The sequence below is a fragment of the Nelusetta ayraudi genome, unplaced genomic scaffold, assembly GCF_046127955.1.
Source record: "Nelusetta ayraudi isolate G7.1 ecotype Tasmania unplaced genomic scaffold, CSIRO-AGI_Nayr_v1 ptg000056l, whole genome shotgun sequence".
Taxonomy (NCBI): domain Eukaryota; kingdom Metazoa; phylum Chordata; class Actinopteri; order Tetraodontiformes; family Monacanthidae; genus Nelusetta; species Nelusetta ayraudi.
The window spans coordinates 2144588-2167796 of NW_027466106.1; the positions used below are offsets into that span (position 1 = coordinate 2144588).

At 43.9% G+C, this 23209-nt stretch overlaps 2 protein-coding genes and 1 long non-coding RNA gene across 4 annotated transcripts; 1 reads left to right on the forward strand and 2 right to left on the reverse strand.

Annotated features, from left to right (window-relative positions):
• The first annotated feature begins 9404 nt into the window (after nt 1-9404).
• ikzf5 (IKAROS family zinc finger 5) lies at nt 9405-13542 on the forward strand. 2 transcript variants are annotated; one of them, XM_076038264.1, is made up of 4 exons: nt 9405-9848; nt 10012-10181; nt 10724-10897; nt 10977-13542. In XM_076038264.1, exons 2-4 carry the CDS (start codon nt 10049-10051, stop codon nt 11924-11926), a joined length of 1257 nt encoding a protein of 418 aa, XP_075894379.1. In that variant the 5' UTR covers nt 9405-9848; nt 10012-10048; the 3' UTR covers nt 11927-13542. The 2 variants fall into 2 exon arrangements, with proteins under 2 accessions (XP_075894379.1, XP_075894380.1); XM_076038265.1 differs by having other exon boundaries at nt 9421-9530.
• A 90-nt stretch (nt 13543-13632) lies between these two features.
• LOC142896565 (scavenger receptor cysteine-rich domain-containing protein DMBT1-like) lies at nt 13633-21636 on the reverse strand. The gene is made up of 12 exons (XM_076038285.1): nt 21615-21636; nt 20820-20964; nt 20521-20717; nt 19924-20067; nt 18185-18787; nt 16425-16656; nt 15748-15953; nt 15489-15664; nt 15163-15402; nt 14350-14552; nt 13938-14179; nt 13633-13826 (listed from the first exon to the last, which is right to left on the reverse strand). Exons 1-12 carry the CDS (start codon nt 21634-21636, stop codon nt 13780-13782), a joined length of 2457 nt encoding a protein of 818 aa, XP_075894400.1. The 3' UTR covers nt 13633-13779.
• LOC142896552 (uncharacterized) lies at nt 17013-18027 on the reverse strand. The gene is made up of 3 exons (XR_012928372.1): nt 17861-18027; nt 17562-17758; nt 17013-17108 (listed from the first exon to the last, which is right to left on the reverse strand). It is a non-coding gene; the product is annotated as an uncharacterized LOC142896552 (long non-coding RNA).
• Nucleotides 21637-23209: the final 1573 nt, after the last annotated feature.

Sequence of the window (23209 nt, forward strand, 5' to 3'; positions counted from 1 at the left end):
GAGAAAATCGAATTATTCACGGGAAAGTGTCCTCCCCAACACTAGGGGGCGAGATCAGTCTTTTCAGCGTGTTCATTTTCGGTTCACCTCTTTAGTCGCACAATAACATATAATAAAACGGACAGGAAATAATACGTAGAAAGAACACAACAAGCTGTTTTCTTCTTCTCTTCTTCTTTCTTGTTTCTAACACTCTTTTTGTGTCCTAAATTCTCCAAAACATACAAGTGGATGAATAGAAAGTAATTAATGTAATTAAAAGTGAATGCTTGAAGTGGTTTAGCTGCATAAAGAATATCTTTCCTGTACACTGGCCTTGCAAAAACATGCTAGCCAACTCTGAACACAATTCCCTTCAGACACAGCAGAGCAGCAGGCACCAATAACAACAGAATCACAGGCAGACAGGCCAGAACTGGAAGCCACTTTCCCTTCCATCTTATTGTCTCGGGCAGCCTGTGAAGCCACTGACCCGTAACACATACGTGTGACGGATGTGTTCATGCCGTGGCACTGTGGAGCTATTTTTTTTCTTGTCAGGATCAAGTATAGGAAGGGGCGGGGGTCAATCTTTGTCTCAGAAGGGAGGAAAGGAAAAGGATTGAGATTAAGCTAATGGGTCAATAATGAGACAGAATTGATTAGTGATGAGTCGATACATTGGCTAATGAATAAGAGGCCATTACTGCTGAGCACTTTAGCCGTCTTTCTATTGTCGCCTTTCCATCTCCCTTGCACGAGCCCCACAGCTACGTGGCCACAGTAGCTGCGTTTCCATTACAGTATTTTGCAAAATAAAAGCGACATTTCTAAAATTTCGACAAAGCGCAATTGCGATTTGCTGGTGTTTCCATTGATTGGTGTGACGCGCATAAGCCGTAATTCTCCTAAAATCTCATACCGCGATATTTAAAATTACGTTTGCCTTTGTTTGTTTACGTTTGTTTGCTGTCAACAATGGTTGTTATATATTTTTTTTCTCTTTGATGACTTAAATATTCCGTCTCCTCCTCCGTCCAAACATAACGCGCCATTTTCACTTGCAGTGGACTGGTCACGTGACCCCGTACGTCATGTGAGCACTTTTTTTTAATATATACATCTATATTGATTCGTCTGATAAACCACCTCATGAGAGCGTAGAAACCTTTTCACGATATTTAAGAGGGTTTTTTTTCGAAGTTCAGGTGTTTCCATTGCCAGTTTTTTATTGCGATATTTAGGTTTTGCACAATTCTAGGGGTAATGGAAACGCATCTATGTCAGGTTGTAATAGTCGGGTTCCTTTCTTCCATTTGGGTGTTTTTAGTTGTTTTTTTTTCATTTTTCCCTATTAAACCCAGTAAAGACCTCACTCACGAGGTTGGTGAGTAAAAACTCACACGGCAACACTCACACACCTCCCTGTGGACGACACAACTCGGCTGACCCTCCTGTTTATGTCTGCAGGTGAAGCAAGAAGCACACGATCGCAACGCCGTGCAACCCCCACTCCCCTCCCACCTCCTTGTGACTGGACGGTGGTAATTGGTGTTTGTTTGCGCTTCCCCTCCATGCCCTCCCCCCTGCACCCCTCCCCCGCCCCCCCAACTCTCCCTCATGCCGCGGGGCCGGGTGAAGAGCGCTATTAGCATCAGCTGATTAGCACGGCACCTCTGCCTCTTGCTGCAGCTGTCAGGGCTGCCTAATGAGAGGGAATCTGGGGACCAGAGAGGCACCGCCAACACAGACACACACACCGGCCGTGTGTTTGTATTTGATTTTAGCACAGAAGCACAGTGCGATAGAAAATAGACGCCTTTGTCTGAGTACGCAGCCCTTTCAAAAGGTCTTTATGCCACAACCTCAGAATGGCCTCATGAGTTTAGCCATGCCCAAACTCTTGAGTCTGCGTTTGTTTAGCTGTTTTGCTCGACAACAAGTTTTTTAAATCTTGGTTGTTATTTTATTTATTTATTTATTTTTTAATAGGATGGAAATCTTATCAACTTTATCAGTCATATCATTTTAACACTCTTAAGTCCTATCATTAATCATCATTTTTAAAATACAAACAAACCTAATTAGGGAATAAATTGTCATTTTAAAAAATATATTAGTCTTGGATTGTTTTTATTCTCTGTCTCTGGTTTTGACCTAAGCCACACAACATTATTTGATCATCTTTTTATGGAGGAAACAAAGGGATCAGGATTAATTGCTGACCTATTTATTCAATTTCTTTCTAATTAATCAAGCATTCACATCAAACCCTCGACAACTCCATCTTCCTCACATCTTAATGCACCGCCGAGTCCTGAGGGCACGAGAAAATTAACCATTTAATAGCAATAAATAACAGATTCTGACTCAAGGCGACTTAAAACCAGTCTCACTCTGTCGTTCATGCACAGGCGTGCGCGCGTGCATGCACACACACGATTAACTCAATCAAACAGCTTTTGCCATGTGACACTTTCTTTCTTGTCCTGGTTTTAGGTTTGATATTGCACATTCTTTTTTCAATAATAATAATAATAATAATAATAACCCAATAACTAAAGTAGAGCCACAAAGGAAGTTGGTAAAGTTGGTAAAGTTCACTGACATGACATAACTAGTAAGTGAAGTGAATTTTAAATAATATTTTATCTTACATATACTATGCATCCTTTTATTTTTGAATTGCAATATATGTGCTAGTGAGTACTGGAGCGCCCCCAGGTCATTAAGAGCAGTATCCCTCTTCACCAACACATTCTGAGTCTGAGCGGCAGTCAAATCAGCATCATACAGGGGCCACATTGAACAATTGATATGATTTAAAGGAGGAGCTTTTTCTCCTCTCGCAGTGGAAATGCCTGGACTGTAAGTTCGGCAATCCCTCCAGCACCTCACCTCACACTAAATCTACCTCTAACACCCGGCCATGTTCTCAATCTCCCCTCCAACGAGACGCAGGTATGCAACTTTTCCGTCAGCACCGGTGTGTATTTGGCTCTCTATTTTACTTTAATAGGGGAGAAATTGGCAACATATTCTTTTACAGCCCCCTGGCACCATTAGAAAGCCTGCTGTCATTTGGATTATTTATGAAAAACTATTTCATGCTTACTTACATTTGCTGCTTATTTTCCCCCAGTGTGACCTGCAGCAGATTCAGTTTCATTTCGCGAGGCCTTAACGCCAATTCTTTATGTGCGCGGGTCAGCCTTTCTCAATTGAGTCGAGATTGAAATACCGGTGTGTAGTGGGAAAGGTGCAGCGAGAGGAAACCCAATGATCTTTTACTGTGTCGGGCACTAGAGAAAGGAGGAAAGGAGGGGCTCGGTGCCGAGGAAAAGAGAAACGACAGAGCGGTGGCGGCAGGAGAAACGGGCAGAATTTTAGGTAAATGTACGGCGTGGCCAGAATAACTGTCGTGGCAAAAAAGGGCTGAAGAAAGAATGTCCAGGATCCACAGAGCAGGACCAGAAGTTGCCAAGAACTGAGTCAGCAATGCGGCAAAGAAAGTAAATACAGGGAAGACATAAAGAGAGAGGAAAAAGAAAGTGACCTTAAATCTGCAAGATTTTTTTATTTCAAAACATGTCAAATGCCAGTGCTTGCGAGGTGTTTTACAAGGAAAACAATGTCAAACTTTGTTGGCGATACCCCGCCCCACTCACCCACCACCACCACATCCCGTGGGAATCCTGTGACCCACGGGATTCCCGAAAAAATGTCAGCCTCCGGAATCCATACTCATATTCGCGTCTGTACAGGAAAATTGGCAATCTTTGTTTTTCAACACATCAAATAAATCAAAATAAACTCCCGCGGTAAGGACACACTCATGCATCTATACTCATAAACCCATACTGTATGAGATGGGGAGAGCTTTCACTGACCATTACACACGCACCCACGCACACACACACGCACACAGTTTTGATCTAGGTTTGGCCTGGGCTTTATACAGTGACCCTAATAAACTGCGGCGTGGCCGGGCATGTTTGTCACTGTCACAGGTAAATGATGTAATTAATGACTACGTAGCTGAGTGGATGGGAGCCGCCGCGCTGCCTCTTAAACACCTCTCCAGCTGACTGCGTTTGGGAAGGCCCAGCTGGACACAGCCAGCGGATCGATACGGGGTCAAGGGTCAGTCAACCCTCCCATTATAGAATGGGTAGCTCCCATCAGTGGCTGGCTAATGATGCCGGGGAAGGACGCGCGGCAGGGAAGCGAGACTGCGGAGGTTTCCGGTGTCAAAGCACAGAAAGCCTGCCGAATCGAAATAAGATGCAAAACATCCTACATCACATACAGCCACCTTCAATTTAATCAGTTTGTTTGGGACAGATTGGGACAGATTAACATTGTGTGCAGTAGTTTGTATGTCGCCTGTGAACAAATATGTAGTTTTCAGCACTACTGTCGCAGCATTTACACCTTAAATGATAGTTTATTGTTTTTAAGTAATTTTATCAATTGATTAATACAAAACTATTAGACTAGTACAAGGACAATAGGCAGGCAACCATAGTCTTTTAGTCCTTTGTGTCTGGCCAGCAGGGTGTGCTGTGCCAAGATGGACGGGCCGCTATATGCCTCTTTCATTTCCCCTCCTTATCGTTCAGAAACTGCATCCATTCAAAGTGTTTCTGTCATCAGCTTAAAGAGAAGAGATCCAGGGAGATGACTTAACAACCATACGACATATGCAGCATTTCAATCCCGAAAGCAAAGCAAAGCACCTTAGGAAACTGTTGATACTTCAATCAATACTTGAAATTTTATTGGATGGTAGCTTTCAGGAAAAAAACATTAATGATTATGGTCACAATTTTAAACACAACCAAAATACACTTTATGTTCAATATTCACAATGAATTCTTTGGAATAGACAAACATATCGATGTTAATACTTTTTTGAGAGCTGATGCAATGACATGTAGCCCACAAAAAATTCTGACAATGGAGACTAGCTAATGTAAACCAAAGTATCAGTCCAACTACGTGTGTCTTTAAGTCCTAGCAGCTACTGTAATTTCAATTGATTTAAACTGCCCTAGAATTGTACAGATAAAAATATTCTTCCTATTTAACTGTAATATCCACAAATTATCATAAAATGGATTTAAAAATTACAGAATTTCATGGCCTACATAGTTGTTTAATTAGCTGATGAGATAAAATACAAATAAAAATGCAAGGGTACAAGTTCTCTTAATTTGCAGCCTGAACAACAGAACCTTGTATCATTTCCAGTCAGAACAACAGCCGTGACGACCCACAAGCATCAGTGTGCTAAGTGTCAGCACTCTGGCAGTCATGTGGAGAGTTGATTCTCTACCTGTGACCTGATGCTGTTTAAAGATTCCTGTGGATGTACTATATTATCTCCCACGGACAGGCCAATCCATTACCGGCCCTCTTACGGTGCGGTGAAATACTCGTATTAGGGCAACTGTGCATTTAGAGGCATCATTCAGCACAATGAGCTATAGCCGTGGTGACAAGCCAGAAAAATGTCCCCACTTTTCAGGCTGTACAAATGACGTTTGGCCACTATAACTCACAACTGGACACTTCATTTCAAGTCAGGAGCTCACCAGCCACTCAGAAGCTATTATAGCATCTTCTTTATTTGTGGCCCATGGTTTTGCTAGTGGGACCATCAAATAAATAAAGCTAAAATGCCACTTTACTCAAAAATATTGGCCAATCCCTTCTCTGTCATGAGCGGGTCCGAATGGCAACCTGTGCCTGATGGCGTGGGAGCCTTTGAGAGTCAGGTGGTTGGGCAGCAGGGCACTCATTAGTCCCAGGAGCGCCATGAGTTAGAGTTGAAATGATTTTTTTTTTTTTTTTTTTTTTTTTGAGTGAATGAGAGAATACTGCCAGTCCAATAGAGTTACTCTCGGGATGTGAAAGTCAAATTAATTGATTACCAATTTATGGCTGGGGAAGTGCACACTTAGAGGAATAGTCTCTGACCAATAAAGATGGGAGGGCTATGAATACGTTTCAAGGATGACAATCTCTGAGAGGTAATAGTATAATTTGTCATTTGTGACAGTCTGTTTGATTGTTCTCGATATTCAGCTCCAACCAACACAGCAGAGGAAAACACCAGTGTCGGAGGTACAGTTACAAAGCAAAAAACTATTATTACTAAAATACTATTATTGTCATAAAATAATAATAGTGGTGGAAACACATGTTAAAGTATACTATAATTGAATGCATGCCTAGTTATTTTATGTTTGGTCATGCAACTAAATGTTATATTGATATATGTCATTTGTATTTAAACAAAGAAGTATTTGTTTGAGCATAATTTAATGGTTTTAAGGGTTTCAATTTTAAAAGATATAAACTGTTTATCCAATTTAAGCCTGCAGTGTTTACACTGTGTACCAAATGGACACCTGTGTGTGTGAAAGACAGAAAATCTGTCGACAGCCAGCATCTGCCAAAAAATAAATAAATGCCACTCAATGCAGCAAGCGGCCAAATCCGTCAAAAGGTGAGCGTTTGTGTTTAAAGGAAAGATTAAAAAAAAAAAAAGAAAAAATCGGTGAGGGCATCGTGGGTCGTTTCTGTGGACTGTCCAGGAAATTAATCAAGGAAATGGGGTTTTTGGTGTGCCTATATCACGTCTAATCTATCCTTTGTCCATATGTAACCAGCTCCAAGCCTCACCAATCAAGAGCAACACGCTGGCTTTATGAAAAGCCACTTGTTCCCTGCATAATTGGGGGGTCTCACTGCCGAGTTAAATGGGAGGGTGGGGGTAGACGGAGGGGGCAGTCTTGTTTGCCCATGTAAAGTGTGATCCAGATAATAGCCTTCTCATCAAAGGCGGCAATTACATTCATTACAACGGCGCGGGGCGCGCCTGCAAGGAAATTAAGTGGCGAGAGGAAAGAAAAGCTTAATATATACCTCCTTTATCCTATCCACCCCATCTCTCAGCTCTTTTTCAAACGCTCCTCGTGGAGCGGGGGGACCTCAAGAAAGAAACTGTTGCACTGAGAGAAGAATAAATCTTGTCAAAGTCCCCCTTCACCTTTCTGCCTCCGAGAGGCTCCTGCCCACCGTTACTATGGCTGCTCTTGTCTCGGATTAAAAAGGCTTTCTCCAGGAGGGTAATCTCCAATGCAGCTTTTACACAGGCCCAACAAATGACACCAAGTCTTTAAAAACTGCTTAAGACTGGGCTCTAAATTAAATTCCAATTTCTTTCACGAGAAGGAGGAGCGAATCAATTGTCTTGTGTGGCGTTAAACCACAAACAGCCTGTAAATCAAGCGGTTAAGAGGAGGAGGGAGCCCTTTCTTTCTGCTCTTTTAAACATGGATCAGGGCAAGTGGATAACACTGCTACCTTCTCAAAGACAGGTGTTGCCCCCGAGCCCATTCTGCAAGTGGCAGCGTGCCTATTCAGACTGGCACATGTCACTTGGATTATTCTTGTAATAATTCAAGTTCAAATCCGGCCTAAGCCTATACAAAGAGTTGAGTGAATGAGTAACATACTATCTAATCCAAATACACCAACATTTTGCAACAGAATTACTTTGTTGGACTTCACCTTGAGTATTGTGTTCTATTAATTTCAGCTAAATGGGCCCATTTCACATCCAGCACAATTTAACTTGCATGTTCTTTAGGAAGTTGTTTCGATCCAAGTCTCCATCAGTGCGAGCGCAGTGTTATTTGATGTAAATGCCAAACCTGTTAAGCTATAATACGGTACTACCTGCTCTCTGCCTCATTATGTCCACTGCCCTTTTAAAGTAAAGCTTAATATATCGTTAAGCCGACATGTCCCTAATGCAAAATCAAGCTTGAGCAATTATTCCCTGTTAATGTGTTCAGCCATTATAAGTGATGTCTTCAAAACAAAGAACTTGTTGGTTGTAACGGCGGTGAAATGCTGAGTCAGAAACACACCGTTGGATCATGTGTAGCTCATATCAACAAAACAGTTGAAGACAAATCGGGAGAGGTGTGCACTTTGTCTTTTCTTGCCGACAAATCATTGTGACTGCGTGTAAATTATTCAGCGGGACCTGGCCCCGGTGGAAACCTGAGCGTAATTAAATTGCAATAAAATAACATTAGTGTGTGCAGGCTGTTAGGAGAGGATGTAATTTGCTGCTCCTGCTGGTCATGCTGCAACTGATGAGGCTGACCGCTGACAGTCAACAGTCAGCGGTCAGCATCACTCCTGTCATTGCTTTCTGTGCGCTGAGCTTGCGTCTTCACATTGAAATCCACGATGTGTGTGTGTAAACCCGTGGAGTCAGGTTCATACTAACAAACAATATTAAACTGACCTCAGCAGAAGAAAAAAAAAAATCAAAAAAGTTTGCATCGAGAATAAATCAACGTTCAAGACAACTCAGGAATACGGGAAAACCACGTCCCGTATTGATTTAAAACGGGACGCATTATTTCATTGTCAAATACGGAACAATTCTGTATTTTAAGGGGGTGGTTGGCAGCCCTAACCTCAGCTCTGCCTCTTTCCTCATATACAACAGTGGTGGTGACTCACATAGCGTGCCAGATAATCTATTTTGTGAACACGTGTGCCATCTAGTGTCCATAATCTGAATTGTCCTCTTTTCAAGGGAACGGTATCGCTGATGTGGTTGAAATGGGTCAGTTTCAGTATATTGTTTGCAAAAATACAACGCTAATAATGCATACATTCATTTTCAGAGCCAAATGAGTCTTAACTGTGTTGCAGTATGAGGCACAATCTGGAACCAGGCTCGCTTTACTGTCATAACTCACTTGCCAGTGGCAGTGTGATGTGGTAAAAGGATACAGCTGTCTCGTTCAACCTACTCATTTGTCATCTTCTCCTCAGCGGTTTTCCAACAACTTTGACACAAATGGGGCAACGTGATCTCCACCAGGCGCTTGCCGGTAAATTATTGATTGTGATTAAACATGAATGAGCCGATCGCTTCTGAAAGTAATGCAATTGTTGCGCCTCATTGGCCCCATGGGTGTGACCGTATCTTTAAGGGACCTCGGCCACCCCAGTGAAGGATCGAATTTAAATTAATTGTGTAATTATTTGTATTTTTCAAAATGTCATATTTGTTTTTGTAATAAGCTTTAAATTACATTAATGAGTTTATACTATGTATGTTTTACAATGGAGTTCATATCAACCACAGATTCTGTGTTTGTGGTCTTCTTTTTTTTTTTCTTCTTCTTCTTTTTTTTTTTTAAAGATAACCTGGCACCACTACTGCTTCACATCCATATAATCTTGAACATTTCTTTTTCACGAGCTCAACAGTGGACATTATGAAAAACAACACCACATGTTCAGACGTGTAATATCTAAGAGAAATTTTGGAGAAAGTGTTTAGCATCTCAGTGGTAGGAACTACCGACAACAATCGTATTGCCGGACCATTTTGCTGGTGCACACACCATGAACTTTCACCCCCCTACCGACGGCGTTATTGTTTTGATTAAGCAAACTATGTTTTCCGGTGACTTGGAGCAAGTAGGGGGACTGAAATACATTGCGAACTGGTCAGATTTGTACTTGGCTAACTAAGCTGCTTTCAAGCCATGTCATTAATAAATGCGTCGCGAAGAAAGATACATATCCTTTCTCCAAGATAAGCTAAAGTTAGCAGCCGTGCTACCAGAGCGGACGTAGCTCTAGTAACAACAACATGACGACGATACGGAGCGGCGCATAGGTGCGACTACGATATTTGTGTTTTGTTTTCCCTTTCATCCACGGATCCGCTGAATTTTTCATAACTTGTCCACTTTATCCGCGACATCACAGGAAAGGAAGAAACCCGAATTTGTGAAACGACGCGCTCTACACTATAAATCTAGGTATGTGTCAGCGGATATCATTTTGCTAGCGAACACTGATCACTTTAGCTCAGCGCTTCCTGTGATGTTGGTTTGACGTTTGCCTCTGACTTTATCCCACCTTCCGTCGTTTTGCTGTATGATTATTCCACTAACTTTTATGTCGATCGCGCATTTTCCTCAGCATCTACTTGGCTTAAAATCGACACCCATTTCTTTCAATGGGTGAGGAAAAGCCGGACACGCTGGACTTTGTGAAGGATTTCCAAGAGTATCTGAGCCAACAAACTCAACATGTCAACATGATATCAGGCTCCGTCAGCGGCGTCAAAGAAGCGGATGAGCTGCCACCAGGTGATGACTTCGCTATTTGCACTTTCAAATCGGATTTCTTTCTTTATTTGCGTCTACTGTGAAATTATGCTTTTAATATTTGCCCCCGCTGTAATGTTGTAACATGAGTTGATCATCTGCTTTGACCAGTTGAGGTGAAAAGGAAATACAGAGAGAGAGAGAGAGAGAGAGAGAGAGAGAGAGTGAGTGGCAAACAGACCAGGGTGAACAGCAAAGCTCTTATAGCAGTATAAATAATTCAAATATAGAAATACAGAAGGACATGCATTAGTGTATGATATGTATAAATATAAACATGTCGTTGTATATAGATACATGTTATTGTGTAGTGATACATGAAATTACAATAAGAACAACTTTTTTTTCTTCTTCTTTTTTTTTTTTTTGAAATGGCTATTGTAGATGCACTCACTTTGTGTCATGGTAATGTATCGTTGGTCTTAGAGAGGAGGCTACTTCATCCAAAAAGTCAGCCAAAGATCCAATCTAAACATTTCCATCATTGTATATTTTTGGGCCATAATTAGAAATCTTGTCTGCAGACTGTAGTCGAAACGGCCTGGACCACCCGTCAGTGGACGTGACCCTGGAGGACAGCTCAGGCATACTGGTGGACGGTTTTGAGAGGACCTACGATGGGAAGCTCAAGTGTCGCTACTGTAACTACGCCACCCGGGGAACGGCAAGACTCATCGAGCACATCCGCATCCACACGGGTAAGTGTCCACCGTCTGTTGTTCGGGAAATACTGGCGGCCCGAGCTTGGCCACTGACGCTGCTCTCCTCCACCCGCAGGAGAGAAACCTCACCGCTGCCACCTGTGCCCTTTCGCGTCGGCCTACGAGCGCCACCTGGAAGCCCACATGCGCTCGCACACCGGCGAGAAGCCGTACAAGTGCGAGCTGTGCTCCTTCCGCTGCAGCGACCGCAGCAACTTGTCGCACCACCGCCGCCGGCGCCACAAACTGCTGCCCATGAAGGGCGCTCGCTCGCTCTCGCACAAAAAGATGCTGAGCGTCCTGCAGAAGAAGGCCACGTCCTTCGGCTACGGCCGCCGACTCCTCATCAACTTCAGCCCCCCGTCCATGGTGGTGCACAAGGGCGACGACGTGAGCGACTTCTCGCACGAGCTGCCCCACCTTCGGCAGGAGACCTACGACGGGCCGAGTCGGGCCGAGGGCCACCAGTCGGAGCAAAATCACCGTCGCCACGACGTGGTCATGGACAACCCTCTGAACCAGCTGTCCACCCTGGCAGGCCAGCTGGCCAGTCTCCCGTCCGAGTCCCAGTCCCACTCTCAGCCCCCCGTGTCTCCGGGGGCGGAGTCCATGGTGGACGAGAAGCCCTTCCTCATCCAGCAGCCGCACCCCGCCACGGCCCCCGTGGCCAGCATGGCCCACGCCTCCTCCTCCTCCCCCATCACGCCCGAACCGCGTGCGCCTCCTCACAGCAGTTGCAGCCCCGGTGCTGGGCCCTGCAGCGAGCACAGCGGGCGCACCAGCACCCCAAGCATTTCCAACAGTCGGCCCAGCACGCCAGCGGCGGGCCTGTCCGCGCCGCTGCAGGAGCCGCACGCTCTGCACCACTGCCAGCACTGTGATATCTACTTCCCCGACAACATCCTCTACACCATCCACATGGGCTGCCACGGCTACGAAAACCCGTTCCAGTGCAACATCTGCGGCCACAAGTGCAAGAGCAAGTACGACTTTGCGTGCCACTTCGCCCGCGGGCAGCACAAGTGACGGCGGCGGAGTTTCACGGCGTCTTTTGAAAAGGATTTTTATATCAAGGCGGCTTTGTTTTGGCATTGCCACAGTAATTTATTGGTCTTATACTCGGCCTTTATGTAGCCTAGCCTTTGAAAGTTGTACTTTTGCAGGAAAAATAGCAAATATCCACATGGCTTTGTTTTGTATCATGTCTGTTTTGTGTGTATTACAACAGGATAATCAGTGTTTTAAAAAGTGAAGAAGTTCCCCATTTACTATCAGTCCGGCACAGACAGGACCTGTACAAACAAGTTGGTCTGTTTGAGTATTACAATTATTATGGACCTGAAACAGCGAACATCCAAGTTTCAATCACCTGAATGATCTTAACCGACTGCTGAAAGTTGTTACAGATCAGTTATTCTGACAATCTGATCCCTTTTTAGAAAGTGACCGTTTTATACCAGTCCTGTGGCCTCATTGCGACGGTTCGCTGTTGTAATAATGTATCCACTTTTCTAGCAGCAATTCAGGAAGACACTGAAGAGATCGTACACGTGCAATTTTCCGACCAATTTTTCTTTTTTCTTTTTAAAAAAATGTATTACCAATCTAGAGACAAAACCCCATGTTTCCCCACAGCAATGATGCAGTGGAACTTTATTTCCCCCACAGAGCCAGATTAGCCTTCTTGAAATTACTTCCATGCTGTGCACATTACAGATATTTCTTTCTTTTTGGTGCCTGAGATGTTCGCGTTTCCCTGTCCTGTCACTGCAGTGGAAATACTCATAACTGTAGGCAAATGTTTTGGCCATTTTCGATCTCTGTGGAGATTTAAAAATATACTTTGCTTGCCAAAATGCCAGTCCATTCATGCAGCTAAGGAGTTCCATTTGGGTGACAGCTGCAGTAAAAGATTCCATGAACTTTTCATCAATGGGTTTTGATTAAGAAAGTGGATAACCTAAGACTTTAGAGAAGCGGTGTTGGTTCTCAGTTCCACCACGTAGTGCCCCTTGGTGGACCATTGAGTGGCAACTTTTCTTTGTCCAAATGTTTTGGGTTCTGTTTTTTTTTTTTTTTTTTTTTTTTCATCTTGGTATTCTGATGTTCTGATATAGTACAAAGTCACTTTAATATCCAGTGTCTGTATGTTAAGGGCAATTGTTCCTGGTCTAGTGTTGTTGGGTAGTTCCCAGAGTTGCCACGTAGCAGTGGGAAAACCACAACAACAACAACAACAAAAAACCACAAATCTTTGTGATAAACACTGAGATTCGGCGTTTATTCCATGGGTCTCAGTGCCCTCCTGAATGTTTACTGAGTATTGTATTTAAGAGTGGTTGGATGGATGTTCAGTGTCAAAACGCAGAACCACGCTGCAGTAAGACTGCTGCTTAAGCCTGACCACTCTTTGTCTTGGGTACTGTTGTCTGTTGCGTAGCAACATGCTTGAAGAACATAGTAACCGTTTCTAGGACCGACTCCTTGTCACCAATGCTAACTGCCTTATGTTCTGTCAGTGTGTCATAGGTCTCCAGTGAAGCCCGTAGGTGCTCACTCTTTCCCCTCTTGAGAGGCAAATCATTCTGTTGTGACTTGAATTATTTAAATTTATTAGTAAAGTGTTTTATAACTGAGCAAAACTCTCTCTTGTATTTGTCCGTCTTTGCGTTTATGTAGAGAAACAAAAAACTGAAAAAAAATCTGAATGACAATGAAGAAACAAACACTGGTTGGTTGTCTTTTGGAGATGCTTGCATTTAATCAGGTTGTGACAAAAGTAGAAGAAAAATAAAAGACAGAATCCCATTTTCCCATTAACCCAAAGATGAAAGACACAGTGTTGATTAGTCTAGATAACAGAAGAGGCGTATTGGTCATCAAGCCTCCTTCTCTTGGGCCTTCTCCTCTGCCAGCTTTGGTTCTGCTGAAAATCAATATTAAAATGTTTTATTATTATCTTTTAATTTTTCAATGCCGCCATAACTTCCTTAATTGATCGGCCATTTTGTTGGCACACAGAAACGAGGAAACTGACCTTTAAGCTGAATGGGTCCTAGGACCAGAGTTCTGGTGTAATGTTTAGAGCCCAGGTCTCTGGCCACACGCCTCCTACAGCCTTGCTGGCAGCGGTAAGGGTTGCTGGACGGGCAGATCAGGACCTTGCACTGGATGTAAACCGACTCTTTGGCTCGCAGGAACTGAAAGGCCTTGAAACTGAAACGTGCAATGTCTGTGGTGCCACTGACAGTGGAATTGTAGGTGCTGTCCATTGGGCACCTGGCAGGGAAAATGATGGACAGAGTTACCAAAACAGTTCCCCACGTCTACCGAGACATGAATCTCACAACATCTTCATCTGTTAGGATGGTGAGAAAATAAAGTTTTCTTGCCACAGAGTGGTCAAACAGAGGAAGTAAAGTGGGTACGCAAAGGGACACTCGTCTTACCCGTTGCGGACCAGGTAGTATGCTCGGGTGTGGAAATCGTCAGGCGACGGCGAGGCCACGCAGGTGTCCAGAGCGAGGACCAGCTCCCTGTTGGGCCCACTCACGTCCACTTGCACGTACATGTTCTGGTTGAGCGACACCTCGTACGGGGCTTGAGTGACCTGGAAGAGCGAGAGCAGCGTCAGCACTGTCCCGTCAACCTCCTACGCTTCTGCAGTGGCTCACTTTACCGTTAAAAAAACCCAAAACCTAATAACATGGAAATACATTTTAGCCATTTTTATGGCCCTGTTTACATGAAGAGGACATTTTTTAAACCGAGTGTCTTAAGAAAAGCATTTGGGGGAGAAAAAAAAAGGATTACAGGAAGCCTTCTCCAAAAATAATATCCCCATGTACACGGAAACGCTGGGAAGTACCTACGTCAGGCCTCATGTGGTGCTGTGGTTTTACTTCCTAAAGGCAGAAATGAAGACCTAGTACCCGGTATTGTAGCAGCTCGCTAACTAACATAGCACTGCGAAGATGGCAAGGAACGCTCACAAAAAGACTGTGTGGATAGACGACAAAGTTGAACTTCTGCTTCGAGTTACTCACTTACTATCTCCGGCATCTTTGCGTCGTATTCACAAAGGTTTTTGCGCTAATGATATGCAGGTGCAAATAACGCCTCTCCGTCACCCTCTTAAAGAGGCAATATAACGCCCCCTGGCTCGAGGTGAATGTTATTTGACGGCAGATGGGGCAAGATGGCTCTTTTGATAGCGAAGGTTGCCGACCCCTGTACTACCCGGTGATCTAGCGTTCGCGTGCAGAGCTCACCGGGTAGTAGTAGCTGCTGGATGTGTAGAACTGCATGCTGGTGTTGAATCGGCCTGTTCCGGCGATGCTGCTGTTTCCGCGGTGATGGACGAGGTACATGATGTGCGACAAAGAGTCCTCCTCCATTCGACAGGTGACGTTGAGCTTCAGGTTGGACTGGCGCGAGATTTCCCCGCTGCTTGAGGCGTAGGCTCGGAGAGTGTTGGAGTACACCACCTTGCCATTTTCAGTCTGTTTGATTAGTGGAGAAAAAAAAATCACACTTTGCAGTAGTTTGGGGGCAAAAGTACCGGGAAAGTACGCCTTAATTTTCCCACCTTTTGAACGTTGCCACAAGCGGTGATGGGGAAACTGAAGATGACTTGATATCTGGTGACCGAAGGTCTGCAGTTTGGGTCGTCCAGATACAGGCGGTCGGCAGCGTAGTCCAGAGAGTCCAGGTAACTCTTTTCAATCACAATCTTCATGTTGTCTGAAGAACAGTTCACTTGACCTGCCGTGGGAAAACACATTCATTCAATCATTCATTCTTTCTTTATTGTTTTTAACCAATATAAGGTCCAAAAAGGCACGCACCTGAGCTTGTTGGTAAAGTGCTTATGAAGTCAGCGCTGAATCCTCTGCCAACAACTGATCCATCAGTTCGGAAGAAGACGGTTAAGTAGTTGGAGGATGAATAAAAGGAATCCAGACTGTTGTTGCAGACTGTCCCCAGCAGTCTTGAGCCAACACTCGGCCCGTCATAGACACTAATGTAGTCGCAGCTGCAGCAGTTCTCCAATCTGTTTCATTCAGAAATGGTTGTGTAGACTGTAAGTGGGGATGTTATTCAACTGGATAATTCTTCCCGCTCCAAAATTTTAAGACTTCTTTTTTTTTTTTTTTTTAATAATTATAATATTCAATGTATTTGACTATCAGATGCATGAAGCAAATGGCATAGTTAATTTTCTTTTTTTTTTGTTTGTTTGTTTGATTGTTTGTTTGGGGTTTTTTTAAAAAAAAAAAAAAAAAAAAAAGAAGCTAACTGTAAGTAAGAACAGTTTAAAAATTGTGACTTTTTTTGCCGGATCCCCAGGCGAAACACTTCAGAAATGGACAAAACACATATTTAGAAAACAAATTAAAAATAAGAATATCTATATTTTTCAATATGTATCAATTTGTAGCTGCTAGAGCTGCTTATTTACACCTAAAGATTATTTTAAAAAAAAAATGTAAATACATTTTTATTTAAAAAAAAGTCCACTCACTGCAGGTACGATATGGACAGGTAGACCCTTTGGTCGTAATCAGCCCTGAGCTGCCAGACACAATAGGTGTTGTCAAAGTAGTAGTTGGGGTGGTTCGGGCTGGTGAAGGTGCCAGAGCCGTACAGGGAGCCACCACAGCCAGAAGCTGCAGACAGACAAGGTAACACAAGTGTTCTTCCATTGAATGCCTTAAAAGCGCTTTGGTTTTGCAGAGTGTTCATCTTGACAAGCACTGAACGGTCAAAGCATGAGAGATCATAGTCTGCGAGATGTGGAAGAATTCAAGTTTAGCAGAGTATTTACAAGTCAGATTAGCTTCACATGGACAAGAAAACACGAGTGTTATGGTGGGATAGTGATGTAGCTGCCACATGATTTCCAGACAACTATTTAATCATTTTTCAGTGTAATGATCAGTTAAGACACATTCCAGAGGTGAGGATGCTGGATCAGTTAATCAAGTGAGACTAGCAGATATTTATTTGTTCATTCATTTCTTACAAAGACTTTCCATTGTTTCTCATTCCTGTGATTCAAGAATAAACACAAACAATAAAAACTCATAAAGTTGTTAATAATTGAGTTGAAGGTAGTCAAAGCAGCAGTTCCCGTTCCTTTGACAGCTGCTGGAACAAGAGCAGTTTCCAACCTGGTAGCCACAGTGGTACCTGCAGGAGCCTTGAGCTGCGGACACAGCGGGACAAATAATCTCAAAACTCACAGGCTCTGGTGAGACTCGCTGGGTTTCATCACAGCTAAAAACCCACTCATGATTAAAATGAGAACTTGGTTTCCTGTGGAAAGCAGTGGGTTGTTAACAGGGAAAGCAGTTTGGGAATGGGAGTGGGAAAAAACACCTGAACTGGGCAAAACTTCGACCAATCACATTCAAGCAGACTGGAATTGTCCCAGTCCTTCATATTAATGGCACGAGGGCCATCAAGCAGTTTGATACTCAAGTGAACTCTGCCCAAAGCCACTTTGGTGTAAACAGACATTATTTTCCACTGAGGATCTGAAGTGCCTGTTAATTGCTCTAATGTTAATGTAACAATGTTGCCCCGTTTTAATCGAGCACCACCTTGCAACAAATCTCTTTAGCTGCAGAACAGCTCACAACCAAGTGTGTGAACTTACACAGAACTCTGTACTGGGCACGGAATCCTTGTGGCGTTACAGATCCATCAGTCTTAAAGCGGACAGTCAAATAGGAACCAGTTGAGTAGAAGGTGGATGTGTTCCTGCCACACAACGTGCCCAAGGGTCTGGAGTTGCTATTGGGGCCATCATACACATAAATGGCATCAAAACCACAAGATGGGTGGTTCTCAACGCTGTGAAAGAAGAACAGGAGTTTCAATGAGTGCTTGAGATCATCTAGCTTCATTAAGCAGTCATCAAAGAAAGGCCAACAAATTTGGCACACAGTTACTCACTCCACAAAGGGGAAGTCCAGCTGTATGATTTGACGGCCTGGTCTGATGTACCAGTAACAGTTTGCATTGTTTCCGTAGTTGGATGGATAGTTGGGGCTGTAAAATGTGCCACTGCTGCCATACAGGTAGCCTCCACAGGGCGCTCCTGTTTGTTAATAAGAAAGAAAGAATGAAGTCAATACCAGCAAGATGTGGAAGGATGCAAGTATAGCAGAGTGCTATTGGTGAGAATATGCACCCAAGGGTACTTGTGGTTGTCTTGATGAGCAGAGAGATGTGAAACAGAAAAAAATGTGAAGACAAGCCTGAGTGAGCAATTTTTACCTGTCACATCAGTGGCATTGGTCACATCGGTGGCATCGGTGACAGCGGTGGCATCGGTCACATCAGTGGCATCGGTGACATCGGTAGCATCGGTGACATCAGTAGCATCGGTGACATCAGTGGCATCGGTGACATCGGTCACATCAGTGGCATCGGTGACATCGGTGGCATCGGTGACAGCGGTGGCATCGGTCACATCAGTAGCATCGGTGACATCAGTAGCATCGGTGACATCAGTGGCATCGGTCACATCAGTGGCATCGGTGACAGCGGTGGCATCGGTCACATCAGTGACATCGGTAGCATCGGTGACATCGGTAGCATCGGTGACATCGGTAGCATCGGTCACATCAGTAGCATCGGTGACATCGGTAGCATCGGTCACATCAGTGGCATCGGTGACAGCAGTGGCATCGGTCACATCGGTGGCATCGGTCACATCAGTGGCATCGGTGACAGCGGTGGCATCGGTGACATCAGTGGCATCGGTCACATCAGTGGCATCGGTGACAGCGGTGGCATCGGTGACAGCAGTGGCATCGGTCACATCGGTAGCATCGGTCACATCAGTAGCATCGGTGACAGCGGTGGCATCGGTGACAGCTGTGGCATCGGTCACATCAGTGGCATCGGTCACATCAGTAGCATCGGTCACATCGGTGGCATCGGTGACAGCGGTGGCATCGGTCACATCGGTGGCATCGGTCACATCAGTGGCATCGGTGACAGCAGTGGCATCGGTGACAGCAGTGGCATCAGTCACATCAGTGGCATCGGTCACATCAGTAGCATCGGTGACATCAGTGGCATCGGTGACATCGGTGGCATCGGTCACATCGGTGGCATCGGTGACAGCAGTGGCATCGGTCACATCGGTGGCATCAGTGGCATCAGTGGCATCAGTCACATCGGTGGCATCGGTGACAGCAGTGGCATCGGTCACATCGGTGGCATCAGTGGCATCAGTGGCATCGGTCACATCGGTGGCATCGGTGACAGCAGTGGCATCGGTCACATCGGTGGCATCAGTGGCATCAGTGGCATCAGTCACATCGGTGGCATCAGTGACATCGGTGGCATCGGTGACAGCGGTGGCATCAGTGGCATCAGTGGCATCAGTCACATCAGTGGCATCGGTCACATCAGTGGCATCGGTCACATCGGTGGCATCGGTGACAGCAGTGGCATCGGTCACATCGGTGGGATCAGTGGCATCAGTGGCATCAGTCACATCGGTGGCATCGGTGACAGCAGTGGCATCGGTCACATCGGTGGCATCAGTGGCATCAGTGGCATCAGTCACATCGGTGGCATCAGTGACATCGGTGGCATCGGTGACAGCGGTGGCATCAGTGGCATCAGTGGCATCAGTCACATCAGTGGCATCGGTCACATCAGTGGCATCGGTCACATCAGTAGCATCGGTGACAGCAGTGGCATCAGCAGAGCAGTAATCTAAATGATGAACAAATAAAAATCACATTTAGCCTTTTACATCTGTTCTAAGAAAATAACATTCTGATATGTAAACCATGTGCATCCTGCAAACCAGCAGGGCAGTAGCGATTCTGGGGGTTTCCATGCTAAGACTAAAGAACTATTTGACAACACCTGAAGTTATTTGTCGCTCGTTGGTGTCATTTCCACAATGCTCTGTGTTTGTGCAGTGATCAGCTGAAGACATTGGCAGTTCAAACTTAAAAGTCCAGCCGTCTTTAGCTGGAGTAGTGTGTGCTTTTAGAGTGGAAACAGCCACCACAGCTCCAGCCGTTCAGGAGACCTACCTCTGTAGTCAGAGCAGCAGTTCCCGTTCCTTTGACAGCTGCTGGAACAAGAGCAGCTTCCAACCTGGTAGCCACAGTTGTACCTGCAGGAGCCTTGAGCTGCGGAGACAGCGGGACAAATAATCTCAAGACTCACAAGTTCTGGTGAGACTCGCTGGGTTTCATCACAGCTAAAAACCCACTCATGATTAAAATGAGAACTTGGTTTCCTGTGGAAAGCAGTGGGTTGTTAACAGGGAAAGCAGTTTGGGAATGGGAGTGGGAAAAAACACCTGAACTGGGCAAAACTTCGACCAATCACATTCAAGCAGACTGGAATTGTCCCAGTCCTTCATATTAATGGCACGAGGGCCATCAAGCAGTTTGATACTCAAGTGAACTCTGCCCAAAGCCACTTTGGTGTAAACAGACATTATTTTCCACTGAGGATCTGAAGTGCCTGTTAATTGCTCTAATGTTAATGTAACAATGTTGCCCCGTTTTAATCGAGCACCACCTTGCAACAAATCTCTTTAGCTGCAGAACAGCTCACAACCAAGTGTGTGAACTTACACAGAACTCTGTAATGGGCACGGAATCCTTGTGGCGTTACAGATCCATCAGTCTTAAAGCGGACAGTCAAATAGGAACCAGTTGAGTAGAAGGTGGATGTGTTCCTGCCACACAACGTGCCCAAGGGTCTGGAGTTGCTATTGGGGCCATCATACACATAAATGGCATCAAAACCACAAGATGGGTGGTTCTCAACGCTGTGAAAGAAGAACAGGAGTTTCAATGAGTGCTTGAGATCATCTAGCTTCATTAAGCAGTCATCAAAGAAAGGCCAACAAATTTGGCACACAGTTACTCACTCCACAAAGGGGAAGTCCAGCTGTATGATTTGACGGCCTGGTCTGATGTACCAGTAACAGTTTGCATTGTTTCCGTAGTTGGATGGATAGTTGGGGCTGTAAAATGTGCCACTGCTGCCATACAGGTAGCCTCCACAGGGCGCTCCTGATTTTAATTAGAAACAAAGACAGAAGTAAATACCAGCAGGATGTGGAAGGATGCAAGTATAGCAGAGTGCTATTGGTGAGAATATGCACCCAAGGGTACTTGTGGTTGTCTTGATGAGCAGAGAGATGTGAAACAGAAAAAAATGTGAAGACAAGCCTGAGTGAGCAATTTTTACCTGTTACATCAAACAATAGAACAAATTAGATGATGTATGAAGGAGAGGTAACATCGCAACATTACAGAGGAGAGTCACAGTGAGCGATATTTTGTCCTGATGAATTATATGTCTTGTTATGTGTTGAAGATGGTTCATAAAAGGAAATGAGAGAAGCAGGTTGAGCACGCTACAAAAAGCAATGCACAAAAGCAAGCAAGTGACGGCACATTGTAGTGTCAAGATCAAACACTGAGATTTTGTGTGTTTCATAGTTCAGTACCTGAAGTGGTTGCCTCTCCTGGAGTTGAGATGAAAAAGAAAAAAAACAATAAGAAGTGAGGACACATTGAAACAAGTACAGTCAAGAGGAAAGTCGACAACATTCCTGGTGACTATTTAATACATTCTCAGAAAAAAAAAAAAAAAAAAAGAAAATGCAGATCTATTTCATGTTGAGCAATAGTTTGTTTTGATGAATTGTGTCACAGACTGTGTCCATCAAACAGTAACATATTTGAGGATGTTGGATGTACCTGTAGATGTCCAGTAGCCATTGTTGGCTGCTGGACAGTGTTGACAGAGAAGGAAAAAAAAAATCAATTTAAGACACAACTTGATTGGTTCAGCTACAGCACACAGTTTAAGATAAAGCACTGAATCAGGCCAAATAAATCTGTCTAACTAACAATGATGCTTATGCCCAAGACTTTCTACCATGATGAAAGACACAGAAAAAAAGCACATTTGTGCCGCCATGCATCTGCAGTACAGTGATCTGCTTTCTTATTTTACACCGACGTCATAGCTGTTATGAGAAAGATGTGACCTCAAGGGGGAGACCTGGAAACAGGGATTCGCTTTTACTCGGTTCACAAAACCATCAGCTGTTGCCAAATCCTACTCGGCGGGCCTTTCAGTGAAAAAAAGCACAAACTCAACAGACACGGAAACACAATAAGAGATTAGTGGACTTACCTTGCGCTCCGTAAGAGGCGATCACAGCACAGAAGAAGAGCGTCCACATTGTGAATGTGTTCTCCTCCCGCCTCAGATGCTGAACACCACCGCTTGCTTGCTGTATATAAAGCCTGCAGCGGATGGAAAATTCTATGAAGCCATTAAATTATATGATGCATGTGTGACATTGACTGATAAATTGCTGAGAAACACGCACCTGTTTAACTGCTATAAAGTCAACACAAAGAGTGATTGCCAAAGGCTGTTTAATTGTCAGCAATTTTAGTCACTTAAAAATGACCAGATCTCGTGTTTGCAACACCTGCTGAAGGTGACTTGTGACATACAACTTCTCCAAAAAAACATCTTTCACTGCACAGGATTTAAGAGTGCAGGACTTGCTTTGGTGCAAAGCCATTGCAGTGAACATTAGACGCTGAATAAATGTAGATGTAAGTTGCACTCCTATTTATTTTTTTTACATATGTATTTTTATATTTTAAGTTATTAATATATAATCATTGTGCTATTTCATTTATGTTTTACTTATTATTTGAATAAAGAAAATTAAATATACAGATATGGGTTTAAAGTGATGGAACAATGAGAATCATTTGACTCTTTTGAGTTTAATCCTACAGGTTTTCCTCTTGTGCCCCCTAGAGTTGGCACATTGACACCAACTGGGTTAACTGCATGAACTCTGTGCTTGACACATGATGTAGTCTTACTTGAGTTGAGTTATTAAAAAAGGGTTAAATAATGTATGATAAAAATTCACATTTACTGCACATTTAGATGTTTTCCACACATGGTACATTTTCCACAAATATGTTTTGATAATTTTCTTAAAGGGTTACATCACTTATTCCCATCATTATTATTACTGTTAAAAAGAAATGTAATTGAATGTATTTTTTATTTTATTTTATTACTTATCAAATAAATGTATAAACAACAGGCTACAAAGTTCCTCCTTTTATATCCTTCGAAGCTTCGAAGCTTTGATGTTGTTGATGAAAAATTAACACATGTAAATCAACGTTGCAATACGTCCAAAACTAAAAAAAAAAAGGAAAAGAAACGACATTGAGGACCAGTGATTGTGGTCTCCTTCATTAAATGTCA